The sequence below is a fragment of the Moschus berezovskii genome, chromosome 12 (assembly GCF_049115385.1).
Source record: "Moschus berezovskii isolate FMDL1 chromosome 12, NW_MosBer_1.0, whole genome shotgun sequence".
Taxonomy (NCBI): domain Eukaryota; kingdom Metazoa; phylum Chordata; class Mammalia; order Artiodactyla; family Moschidae; genus Moschus; species Moschus berezovskii.
This window is the reverse complement of record NC_142471.1, coordinates 64690539-64703210: the sequence shown is the minus strand read 5'-3', so window position 1 is coordinate 64703210 and position 12672 is coordinate 64690539. Positions and strand designations below refer to the sequence as shown.

General features: G+C 47.0%; 1 protein-coding gene across 8 annotated transcripts in view; it reads right to left on the bottom strand.

Moving 5' to 3' along the window:
- ZFYVE27 (zinc finger FYVE-type containing 27) overlaps window positions 1-12672 on the bottom strand; it is a 57536-nt gene that overhangs the window by 43199 nt on the left and 1665 nt on the right. For 7 of the 8 annotated variants that reach the window (XM_088842238.1, XM_088842241.1, XM_088842237.1 and 4 more), the window contains exons 2-8: window positions 12475-12672; window positions 7996-8066; window positions 6063-6249; window positions 3100-3195; window positions 1875-1987; window positions 1063-1202; window positions 436-507 (exon numbers count right to left, since the gene is read on the bottom strand). In XM_088842238.1, the coding sequence (XP_088698364.1) occupies window positions 436-507; window positions 1063-1202; window positions 1875-1987; window positions 3100-3195; window positions 6063-6249; window positions 7996-8066; window positions 12475-12671 (876 nt within the window). In that variant the 5' untranslated portion in view covers window position 12672. The remainder of the gene's footprint in view (window positions 1-435; window positions 508-1062; window positions 1203-1874; window positions 1988-3099; window positions 3196-6062; window positions 6250-7995; window positions 8067-12474) is intronic. The other variant, XM_088842242.1, reaches the window with a different exon arrangement.

Sequence of the window (12672 nt, the reverse complement as noted above, 5' to 3'; positions counted from 1 at the left end):
GGCCATGCAACTGCTTTCTCCAACCTCCCATTCTCACCCCTCAAAGGGACATCTGACGGACCTCATCCTTCAGAAGAGCAGGCAGAGACCGGGGCGATGCCCTCCTCCAACTCTGCCTGCCCCACATCAAAGGCACCAGGCCCACAGTCTCCAGCCGAGGCAGTAAACGACCCACCTCCCCCAGCGGGGCGTTTCCCAGAGGCCTCCAGAGCCACCCCCGCCCTGGGCACCCAGGACAGACGCCAAGGTCAGCACGAGAACGGGCAGAGGTTGGGTGGCATCCTTTCAACCAGTGAGTCTGGGCGCAGGGCACATTTTACCTTCTCACTTGGATATAAGAGAACTCTGAAAACCCAGACTTGAAATGTGAACATGGCTCCAGGACCACCCAACTTTTGACCTGGTCAGCTGGGGGTGCCGGGGAAGGCCACCCACCTCAATCGCATCTTTAAACTCTTCATCAGGCTCAGCCTCCTCCGCCTCCTCCACACTCCCTGGTGTGAGGTCCTGGGAAGAGAGATCCTTCGATAGTCAGAGCAATGACAGCCCTGCCCCCAGGGGAGAGGCCACCTCCCCAGAGCCAGCATCCAGGTTTCTCAAAACAGCGGTTCACGCCTCAGAGGAAATGGCACAACCACCGGAAAGAAGGAAGTCAGGGGAAAGAGAGCGGTCTCCAGCCGAGCAGGACAGAGAGAGGGGCCCAGGCCACGAAAAGCCCGACAGTGGCTGCAGAACATAGTGCTTGAGAGCAGGAGCTCTGGAACCACACGGCAGGGTCTGACTCCCGACCCCACCGACTGCGGACAACCACTCTGTGCCTCAGGCTTCTCTTCTACAAGGAAAACAATCTCATTCTCAGAAAATCCTACACTTCATGGGTCTATAAAGTACTTGAACAGCAGAGTAAACACTCAACAGTTATTACTATTAAGCACTTCAGAGGAGGCGGGCCTGGGAAGGAGGAGGCCAGCCCAGGAGCTGCACGGTATGAACAGGCTGGTAACAGGGAGGCCAGGCAGCCTGCCCACACCAGACTCTGCCCGGGCGGTTAGGGGTGCTCACCTCTGTGGGCGTGGGTGCAGGAGTGCAGTCCGCCAGAGCGCCCTTCCCCCCAGCATCTGACGGTGGCGGGCTCTCAAAGGTACTCTCTTCCTGCTTGGGATTCATCCGCTGCTGCAGAGATGCCCTATACTCAGACACCACTGCCCCGGGTGAGGAGAACAGGGCGGGAGGCAGAAACAGGATGGAATGAGTGGCATTCTGGGGATACCCACCACTGCACCCGGCTGCCTCCTCCAGCACCCACTCTCTGCTGCAAGAAACAGTCACCCTCCTAAGTCTGAGCAAGTTACCTAACCTAAGCCTCATAAACAAGACAGATATACCAACATCTACCCCAGGAGATTGTTAAAGAGAGATTAAATGCAGTAAGTACCCGATAAATCATGGCTTCTATAATTAATTTCCAACCACAGGGAAGAAAACAAGCATAGCAATCACCCAAACATATGTACAGGCCCAGGCATCTGCGACTCAAGGCCTCTCCAGACTGCCTTACTGCTTCAGAAACCAGACAGCAGACAGGTACTCTGGGATCACACAGAGACGAGGCAGTGATTCCTAGGGGACTGCACCCTGGAGGTGGGTGGCAACACTAGGAAAACATCCCTCCTTCGTCTCCCAGAAGCCACCATATCACGTGGGCAGCAATTCATCTGCCTGGGGAAGGGAAAGGGACCCCTAGTAGCAGCCTCCCCTGGACCCCACCTCCCTCTCCAAGGCAGGACCCTGGTGTGGTGCTGCCTCCTGGTGGCAGGCACAGCAAACACGTGATCAGCCCGGACCTCAACTCTGCCCGGTTCTCCTGGGCTTACCTCGGAAGAACTCCACATTCCCCAGAAAGAGTGTGCTGTTTAAAAGGGCAAGGACCCAGCACAGAGGCAGCAGGTACAGCATGCAAACCATGCCCAGAAGAGCCCCATAGAACCTGGATCGACAGAGAGGAACCATAGGATCAGAAATTCATAAGATCAGAAGGAAACCGGTTTAGGGCATACCCACAGGGGAGTCTGGGCAAGAAGTAGTTCTGGGAACAGTTAATACGCTGACAAGATCTGCTACTCAAACAACAGGAACATAAAGTGAGGAGAAAGGATTTACAGCCACTAACAGGTCACAACTGACATGTAGAAGCTGCAGCAGTGGCTGAGGACAGGGCCACCTAAGTGAGTTTAAACGTCACTCTTCAGCATCTAGACTCTGAAGTCTGGAATAAGACAGATTTGGATCTGAGTCTGGCTCTGCCACTTGTTGTGTGGTCTTGCGCAAATTCCTTGTTTCTCTTCCTTCTCCTGTTAAATGAGGACTAAAATAGTGCCTTCCTCTTAGAGCTATTACCAAGAGTGAGCTGGTACCATGGAAAGCACTGAGCAGTGTCTGGCAGCAGGAGAACGCTAAACAAGCACTAGTTGTCATGAGTATTCACACACGAAAAACTTCAAAAACATTCATTTCACTTGATCCAACAGTTCCATCCTAGAATTTACTTTAAGAAAAAAAGTTTCAAAAGACTAAAGTTAAACCCATAAAATGTGCACTACAGGGTTAGTAATTAAAAGTAGAAACTGACTAAATATACAACAGGATGTATAATATATAATTTCATAAATTACAGTATAATCGCTATCTATATTGGTGTGGTATTACAAGTAATTCCAAAAGCTATGGAGCAACATGGAAAACCAATTATATAGTACAATAAGTGGGGGGGGGGGGGTCTCACCTACACTCTGAGCTATAGACAGCACGTGCCTATGACAAACTCTAGCAGGCAACCCAAACATGAGATCGGCTGCTATACCAGGGTGGGAGATTACATGGTGAGTTATTTTTCTATTATTAAAATATTTTGAGCATACTGCGCAAAGAAGGTGTTAAACCAAAGCAGGGCATTAAAGCCCACAAGCCTACGTGCTGGTCTGCACACAAGAGCCTAGAGGGCTCTTTTCCCCTGAGTGAGGATGACAGGGGGCCTCTTAAGGCAGCTGTCTTTGCCTGGGGTCCTCAGGGCACGGGCGGTGGGAGGGGAGGGGCACTCACTGTGAGGACACGGTGGGGTTCTCCCAGTGCAGCACACGGTAGGCAGCTTCGCAGGTGCAGCACAGGCGGCTCAGGAGGGCCTCCAGCTGGATCAAGCTGTAGGCACAACACAGGGGGCTCATGTAAGCTGTGTACCCTGCCTCACCTGCTTGTGCGGCCTAACAGAGCACCAGGGCAGCAGAGCCCAGGACTTCGCAGGCACAGCTACCTAGGTTCAGCCAGTCCCTTCAAACCCCTTGGAGGGGTCAGGGAATTTGGGGAAACTTCATACATCTCAGGTCCCTTCTTGGAAAACTTTCTGAGGTTCCTGCTTTGGTCTCTTCCTAACTGTTGGTGTCGGGCCGATTACTTAACTTTTTCAAGGATGCAGTTTTCCTCTACACTATGAGGAGCAGAGTACCTGAGGAGCAGATGCACTGGAGCTATGAAGATGGATAGGATGTACAGCAATGTGTCTCCACCTAGGGTTTCAGGTAGACTGACCTGGAGAGTTTTTTAAAATGGATCCCCCTCACCCCCATCAAAACCAAAGAGAGCATGCTTGTGCAACGAGCACCCAGATCTTGGTTTCTGAAGGGCTCCTTGGAGAAATGGCTGATTCTAGAGCAAGGCAGGGAATGTGGAAGATGAATTTGAACATTCTACTGTATCATAGGGCTTCCCTCATAGCTCAGTTGGTGAAGAATCCGCCTGCAACGCAGGAAACCCAGGCTTGATCCCTGGGTCGGGAAGATCCCCTGTAGAAGGAAATGGCAACCTACTCCAGTATTCTTACCTGGAGAATCCCAGGGACAGAGGAGCCTGGCAGGTTATAGTTCATGCGGTCACAAGAGTCAGACATGACTTAGCAACTAAACCACCACCACCACCGTATCATAAAATTAAAAAAGTGAAAGTTGCTCAGTCATGTCCAACTCTTTTCGACCCCAAAGACTATACAGTCCATGGAATTCTCCTGGCTAGAATACTGGAATGGGTAGCCTTTCCCTTCTCCAGGGGATCTTCCCAACCCAGGGATCAAACCCAGGTCTCCCGCGTTGCAGGCAGATTCTTTACCAGCTGAGCCACAAAGGAAGCCCAAGAATACTGGAGTGGGTAGCCTACCCCTTCTCCAACAGATCTTCCTGACCCAGGAATCGAACCAGGATCTTCTGCATTGCAGGTGGATTCTTTACCAACTGAGCTATCAGGGAAGCCCAAACTGAGGACAAAATAAGATCAAAACTAATAATCATAGTAATGGATTATAACCCACTGAATAAAATTTTAAAATCCTGCTTTCATATAATAATAAGAAAAAGCTCTTTCTTACAGAATGTCAGGTAATAATGACACTTAGGAAATCACCTATGCAACCATCACAGTAATAAATTGATGAAGGCAAGACCTAACAGCGGATTTCAATGTAGTGGGTGAATGTCTGATGAGGAACAAGATACTTAACAAAGTCTCAAAGTACCCCCACTCAGATTACTAACTCTGCTACTGGTAAGTCACTTCAGTCATGTCCGACTCTGTGTGACCCCATAGACGGAAGCCCACCAGGCTCCCCCTAACTCTAGAGGGTAAAATAAATAGTCAACTTACAGTGGAGAAACTTTCACCAAGGTAATCAAAGTTAGTATCTCCCATAACAGACAGTGACATCATGTACCTCTTATATGATATGATACAGTGACAACGTCACGTTTCTGCCAAAGATGCAAAACCTGAATCCAATCATGACGAACCAAATTACTGAAAGAGAAGGGAAGTTCTACAAAATAATAAACTTGTTCTATTCTAAAATGTCAAGGTCATGAGAAACAAAGACTAAGGAACTATTTCAGGTCACAGGAGACTAAAAACTAAATGTCACATAAGAGTCTGGACTGGAGCCCAGATGAGGAGAAATTTATATAAAAGACCTTATTAGTACAACTGGCAAAATTTGATCATGAACAATTATTAGATAATGGCACTAATGCTAATGTTATCAATGCTAAATTCCCAAAATTTGATTACAGGACTGTGGATATAGAGGAGAATGTCCTTGTTCTTAGAATATGCATACTGAAGTGTTTGGGATAAACAGACAAGCTGTCTGTAATTTACTTTTAAATGGTTCAGGAAGAAAAAAACTACATCTCAGTGTAGGGAGATAGATGAAGCCAATGTGGCAAAACGTTAATAACTGTTCTATTTGGGTAAAGGGCAGATGAGAGTTCTTTGCACCATTCCCAGAACTCTTCCATAAGTTTAAAATCATTTCAAAGGAAAAAGGTTTTTTGAAAAACTGCAGATATGCAGCACCCCCACCCCCGTAGGTAACTGACTCAGAATTTCTTCAGAAGAGCCCAGTCCACTTGTTGATAATTTTTCTTTTTGGTGGGGAGCTCCACAGATGTCTCTGCTGCCCAGGAAGAGACGAGAACCCCTGCTGTATGTCACGGAAGCCACTGAAGCTGTTACAGTTGTTGTTTTCCAACAGTCTGAAGGTGCTTCCCCAGGAGCTCCAGCTCTGTCACGTTTAGGAAGCTCCTCCACAGTGCAGTGATGATGACTAATCTTTGACTGAACACTTGCTGGGTACCAGACACCCAATTAGTCTTCACAACCACCTAGGAGGTAGGCCTGTACTTATCTCATTTAACAGATGACAAACCTGAGTAACGTGCCCAGAGTCACACTGGAAGAGCTGGGATTTGAACCCAGGCAGTGGCTCATGCGTGCATGTGCTCAGTCAAGACCCTAAACTGTGGAATCAGCTAGCTCTGGATGCCCATCCCAGCTTGGTCCCTTGCCTTTTTCCTCCTTCATCAATGGAGGTCAGTCATAGTAGCCATCTCCCAGAACCCTGACAAAGATCAAAGGAAATAACATCCCGTTTTGCCCTCAACAATGTCTGGTGCCCAGCAAGCGCTCAGCGTGGTGGCAGCTGGTACTGGCACCAGCCTTCACCTCCCCGGCCCGTCCATACTCACAAGCTCTTCACCTCAGCGACGGCCTCGGGGCGAGACAGGCGAGCTCCCTGCAGGTCCTCCTGCCTCACGCTGTGGTACCTCCTCCTCATCAGCTCAGACTCGGGCCGCCGTGCCCGGCAAACCTCCTGAAGGTAGCCCAGCAAGGCGGGCACCGAAATCATCAGGGCGCCCACTGAGTACCAGGCACCTGTGGGAGCAGCAACACTGCAGATAAGCGAGTGGCAGCGCCAGGAGCCACCAGATGCCCACGGGCCCACTCCCTCACCTCCCCAAGGCCTCTGCCCAGAAGAACCCGCCCCAGACCACCTGGCACGAAACAGCCTCTCCCCACTCGCCCTCCAGCCTCTTAACCCAGCTTTAGTTGTCCTCACAGAACTTATCACCACAAGGCAGACTACAGGCATAGCCGTTGGCCTCTCCATGAAGGTAGGCCCCTGAGGGCTAGGACTTTCCCCATCTGGTCACTGCCGTAGCCCCAGACCCTTTTAAAAATATTAAAAACCACTCTACTAGTACAGAGCACACAGTAGGTAGCTCGTGCCTGAGGTCTGGCCATGGGGACCTCCCGATGTCTGACATCCTGACCTTTGGGTCATGAGGGCTGACTGGAAGCCTTCCACTGGCATTTAGGACACCACTGACCACTTTGGATCGAGAAATGGTGAGGCTAAAATAAAATCCAAGGAAGGAACTTCTTCCATGTTAACATGGAAGCAAGCTAACAGAGCACTGGGTACAAAGTAATTAAATATCTGTCACCTGAACTAATTTACTGTGGAAATATATTCAGAAAAATCTAACAGCTTGGGAAGGATATCTGAGTTTCAGTGAGGCAGAGAAGAGTCCTACTAAGACACAGAAGATGAGGTCTTATGTGAAATGGGTTTATTTTTCAACTCACTGAAACCACAGGAAGCAAAGGAGACACTTGAGAAATGGGAATTCAATAGAACAAAGGCATGAAGATAGGACCCAGCTCCTCAGAACATTCTATCCCAGGCCCTTCACTCATTTCCCTTGAGGGGCTTGGCTTTTTCTGCAGCCATCTGCCAGTTCTGACCAAAAGGGCTGGATCACAACATGCCTTTTCATAAAAGGTCCCCAGGAGACATCACTACCCAGGACCCCTCCAGCTGCCTACCTGTCCACACACCGACCTCAAAGGCTGCATGCTACAAACCCCTCACTGCTGTTGACTGTCTAGCAGACCCCACCAGGACCACTTGCTGAGCCAGAGAAAATCAACAGGCAAAAATGCCTCATCCGTTCACATTCCTAGTACCTTCACCCCAGCTCATACCCTCAGCTGACCCCGGAAACCAAACTGGGAAAAGGTCAACGCATTTAGTCCAGAGGAAACAATAATAATAGTTATCATGTACTGAATGCTTATTTTAACTTTGCTAAGTGTTACACATAGATTATCTTGTTCTTCACAACTACACTCTGAGGAAAGCACTTCTATTATCCCCCTTCGGAGAAAATGAAATTTAGTCACTCAGTCAGTCATGTCCGACTCTTTGTGACCCCATGGACTGTAGCCTGCCAGGCTCCTCTGTTCATGAAATTCACCAGGCAAGAATACTGGAGTGGGTTGCCATTTCCTTCTCCAGGGGATCTTCCCAACCCAGGGACTGAACCCAGCTGTCCTGCATTGCAAGCAGATTCTTTACTAGTTGAGCCACAGGGAAGCCCCATTCAGAGATGAGGATGATTAGCCCTTAAGAGACAGATTAAAGAATTCTGATGTCACAACAGTGGCCCAATCAGGATTCTAGCCCCAGGTGGGTCCCTCAGGAGCCTGTGTTTTGACACTGTGCAGACATGGAGGGAGGCTGACCCCACAGCGGGACAGGCGGCTCCCTCATACAGGGCCGATTCTCAGAATTCCTCTCCACCTTCACTCACAAAAAGCCCTGGAAGCAGTTCTTACCCTCGTTCAAGGTGAGAAACAAGACGTTGAGGCCCAGGCAGGTCAGCAAGGAACACAATGGCATCTGCCACCTGCAACACAAGGCTGTATATTGTCACCCTGTTTATTTAACTTATATGCAGAGTACATCATGCAAAATGCCAGGCTGGATGAAGCACAAGCTGAAATCAAGATTGCTGGTAGAAATATCAATAACCTCAGATATGCAGATGATACCACTCTTATGGCAGAAAACAAAGAACTAAAGAGCCTCTTGATGAAAGTGAAAGAAGAGAGTGAAAAAGCTGGCTTAAAACTCAACATTCAAAAACTAAGATCAGGGCATCCAGTCCCATCACTTCATGGAAAATAGATGGGGAAACAATGAAAACAGTGACAGACTTTATTTTCTTGGGCTCCAAAATCACTGCAGATGGTGACTGCAGCCATGAAATTAAAAGACGCTTGCTCCTTGGAAGAAAAGCCATGACCAACCTAGATAGCATATCAAAAAGCAGAGACATTACTTTGCTGACAAAGGACGGTATACTCAAACCTATGGTTTTCCAGTACTCATGCATGGATGTGAGAATTGGACCATAAAGAAGGCTGAGCGCCGAAGAATTGATGCTTTTGAACTGTGATGTTAGAGAAGACTCTTGAGAGTTCCTTGGACTGCAAGGAGATCAAACCAGTGCATCCTAAAGGAAATCAGTCCTGAATATTCAATGGAAGGACTGATGCTGAAGCTGAAGCTCCAATCTTTTGGCCACCTGATGCAAAGAGCTGACTCACTGGAAAAGACCCTGATGCTGGGAAAGATTGAGGGCAGGAGAAGAGGATGACAGAGGATGAGATGGTTGGATGGCATCACCAACCCGATGGACATGAGTTTGAGCAAGCTCCGGGAGTTGGCGACAGACAGGGAAGCCTGGTGTGCTGCAGTCCATGGGGTTGCAAAGAGTCAGACACGACTGAACGACTGAACTGAACTGAACCTGCAACAGAGAGTCCTGGTCACTGAAGGCAGCTACCCCTCCAGCCACGTCTTCCAAACCAGGAGCAAGAGGCAGCCCCGGAGCTCAGAGGTAACTCAGATGGTCAGGAAGAAATGAAAAGTGGGTCTCTCACTTGGACAGGCAACCGGGAGAGAGACCTGAGGTCACACCCCAGGCCCCAGGGTGAGAAAAGGCAGCAGGAAACCACAGGAGGAGGAAGGAGGAGGAAGGACTTATAAAATTATCTCTTAATGTTATAACCCTGTTTAACCTGTGTTGTGTAAGGTTTTATTCTCTTTAAGAGGTGTCGATGACATTCTTCTTTAAAGGTTCCCTTTATTCTTTGTATTTACTGAGATAGAGTTAGTATGCAATATATTCTTTTCTCTTTTTTAATTTCAAAGGAATATACATCTACTGCACAAGATTCATCTAAAATGAAAATTGAGTGAACAAATGTGAAGGATTTCTTTGCCCTTATCTGCAATTTTCTCTTTCTGTGATTTTGAGAGTTTTAAACATACGTTAATTCCAAAAGAATGACAATGATAAAGATTTCAATATATAAAAAAAGAAGACAAACCAGGGTTGGCGTCCTCTCAGGAAACATGCCCAAACTGAATTGGAACTTTCAGAACCTAACACAGACCAGGCTTCCACCACCACTAAATGGCAACATCAGTCAGTTCAGTTCAGTTCAGTCGCTCAGTCGTGTCCGACTCTCCGCGACCCCATGAACCACAGCACGCCAGGCCTCCCTGTCCATCACCAACTCCCGGAGTTCACTCAAACTCATAAGCCCCCAAAGACAGAGGAAAGAAAATCAGAGACAGGGTTCAAGCAAACGCTGCTGGCTTAGTCCCTGACAAAGAACATTTAATAGGATAAAGGGTGCACAGATGTAATAACAAAGCCACTGACACCTACATTCTAAAGAGCAGGGTCAGTGTATACAAGGTGAGCCCTCAGAGGAGAAAGTCAAATATAAAAATCAACAGTTCAGTTGCAATGTATTCAGAACTTCAATGCATTTTCTTTTGCTCTAATTGGGGTATTTCACAGTTACAAAATGAGGTTAACTAATTTATGAGCTGCTTTTATTTTTTAATGAGAGTTATGAGTAAGGGAATGAAATAACCTCTCTATGCGTTTGTCTTAAAATTGCAAACACTCCAACTTATACCTCAGACCCATCTACTGGCTCTACCAGAACAAAAGCAAATTAAAAGTCAGGTCTAAGGCCAATTCCTTCTCAGAAATAAAAACATTACACAGTCACTGAGGTCACTTTCATTTAAAGCCTTTTTTTTTTTAATTAAAAAACAAAAAGGATGTTTTTATTTTGGCCATGCTGAGCAGCATGTGGAATCTTAATTCCTCCACGCCCAGGGATTGAACCCATGCCTTCTGCGGTAGAAATACAGAGTCTTAACCACTGGACCATCAAGGAATTCCCCGCTTCTTCCATTCTATCTGATGTCTTTATTGACACTCTGTTCATGGAGACCCACTTACTGGAGTAGCTGATCCCAGAAGAGAGAAGTCTTAAAAATCAACTGCAGCTCCAGGCTTCAGACCTCAAAGAAGCTCAAGATTAGATCCTTCTTCAAAGTCAAATCCTCTTTACTGAGAAAGAACAACCAAATACACAAACGAACTTGACAGCCACTTTCACAGACCAGTGCTCCATCTCCCAGGGGCTCAGAGACCACAAGTTCTTCGGTGCTTTTTAGGCCCAGTGCTCCTCCCCAATCCAACTTTTTCAATCCCACATTCTCAGATTTCTAATTTCATAAAATGGAAAAATCCTAACACATTAGTGCCAACAAGTGCTAATAGACCTGAGCTGGAAAAGGGAAAGGGCAGGAAATTAAGGACATATTTAACTTTTGCACTTTGCCACAAAAAGGCAAAACACACATATGTACATACACAGGTATATACATACACATACTTGCGTGCACAGGTGCACGCACATACACACAGTAGAAAACACCAGAGAGCACAGCCCTGTGAAGCCCACACACTCCCCTGAGGAAGACCACAGTTCATCTCAGCTAGCTGGTCATGATGGAATTACAAAGCCAGCCCCTTCTGACCCAATCTCCCTACCCCTTACGCTGACAGCATAGTCATCTAAAAGTAGAGAACGTTGCTCTGGAACCCTGACAGCTCATCTCTAGGGATAATGCCATAAATTAAAGGAGTTCTGGGGCAAACAATAAAAATTGGGGGCCTTGGACAGAGCTAAAAATAAAGCTCCAATTATTTCCAGACTGAGGTTAAGAATGAATACTCTGTAGCACCTTGAGAAATTAACCCAACTCTACTGGCCCTGTCTCCAACCAGTATCTCTCAGGCTCTGAGCAGGTTGAAGGTCTTTATGAGAATCTGATGACTTCTCCCTAGAAATACACACATGGGCCTGCACAACTTTACAGGCAGGTTCAGGAGAGTCAGTGACCCCTACAGCGCCACGCACTGGCTCTAGATGAAGAATGACTGCTCTTTAGGACAAGCTGGTTTTATGTGACTCCCATTACCATGCAATATTAAGAACATATGACCTTTGCAAAAAATACTTTTTTTTTCTTTTTTTAACTTGAATCTAATCCAACTTTTAAATTTAACCTCCAGTCTGCACCAGGAAGAAACAGCAACCAGACAAATCTAGGTAGGAAATTCTCCAGCACACTCAGCTGAGCCTCCAGCACATCAGTGTCATGAAGAAGACCATTTCAACGAGAAAGACCTAAGGGATATAATAACCACATAGAATGCATGGCCCTGGATTGGAGCCTGACTGGGCCAAAACAATGGTAAATGACATTCTTGGGGCAACTGAGGAAATCTGAATATGAACTGGGTATAGGGTGATATCAAGGAATCACATTGTTAATTTTGTTCAGTATGATGTTATTTTTTTTTAAGTCATTATTATTTAAAGGCAAACTGAAGTGTTTTGGGAGCAGAATTGTATGTATCTGTAATTTTAAATACTTTAACAGAAGAAATAAAGTGAGCTGAAAGGAGAAAAAACTTACTGAGGATGAAAATCAAAGCAGAATACGAACAGAAATTTTTGAGAGCCATAATCCTAAAGGATTAGTGAAAATAGTACCTGTTTATTCATAGACATTTGTTTGCATCCTAATTTTAATATAAATTATGCTAATATTGGGAGAGAAGGAAAAAGAAAAAAGCATGCTTCAGATAGAAGAACCAGTAGTCAAGGCTAGGCAGCAGTCCTGGGATACGAGCTTATTCAGCCACAAAGAAGAAAACTATGGTGAACGACCAGATGGTTCCCAGTGCCTGCCTCTCCTGGGCTGGATCTGATAGGGGGTAGACCAAGAATAAGCCCAGAGGGCCAAAAGACCTCCCAGAACTGCTCCTCACCAGGGCAGAAAGGACAGCCCAGCCACTGCCTGTGGCCAGTACAACTAAAAGCAGGAAGGCAAAAGGCCCAGCATGTTAGAGTAACTCTAAATAAAATCTGTACCTGAGCAAATACCGGACCCCATCGCCGGCATCCTTCAGGGGTTCCAGGTAGACCTCAAGCCTCTTGTAGGACAGAACCAAGTTGAACAGATCAAATGCCGGCGACTTGGTAGGAACAGGCAGAGACTCCAGGGTAGCCTCAGGGATCGTGCCGGGGCTCACCTCTGGTCCACAGCCCTCTCGCTCTGAGGCCTGCATC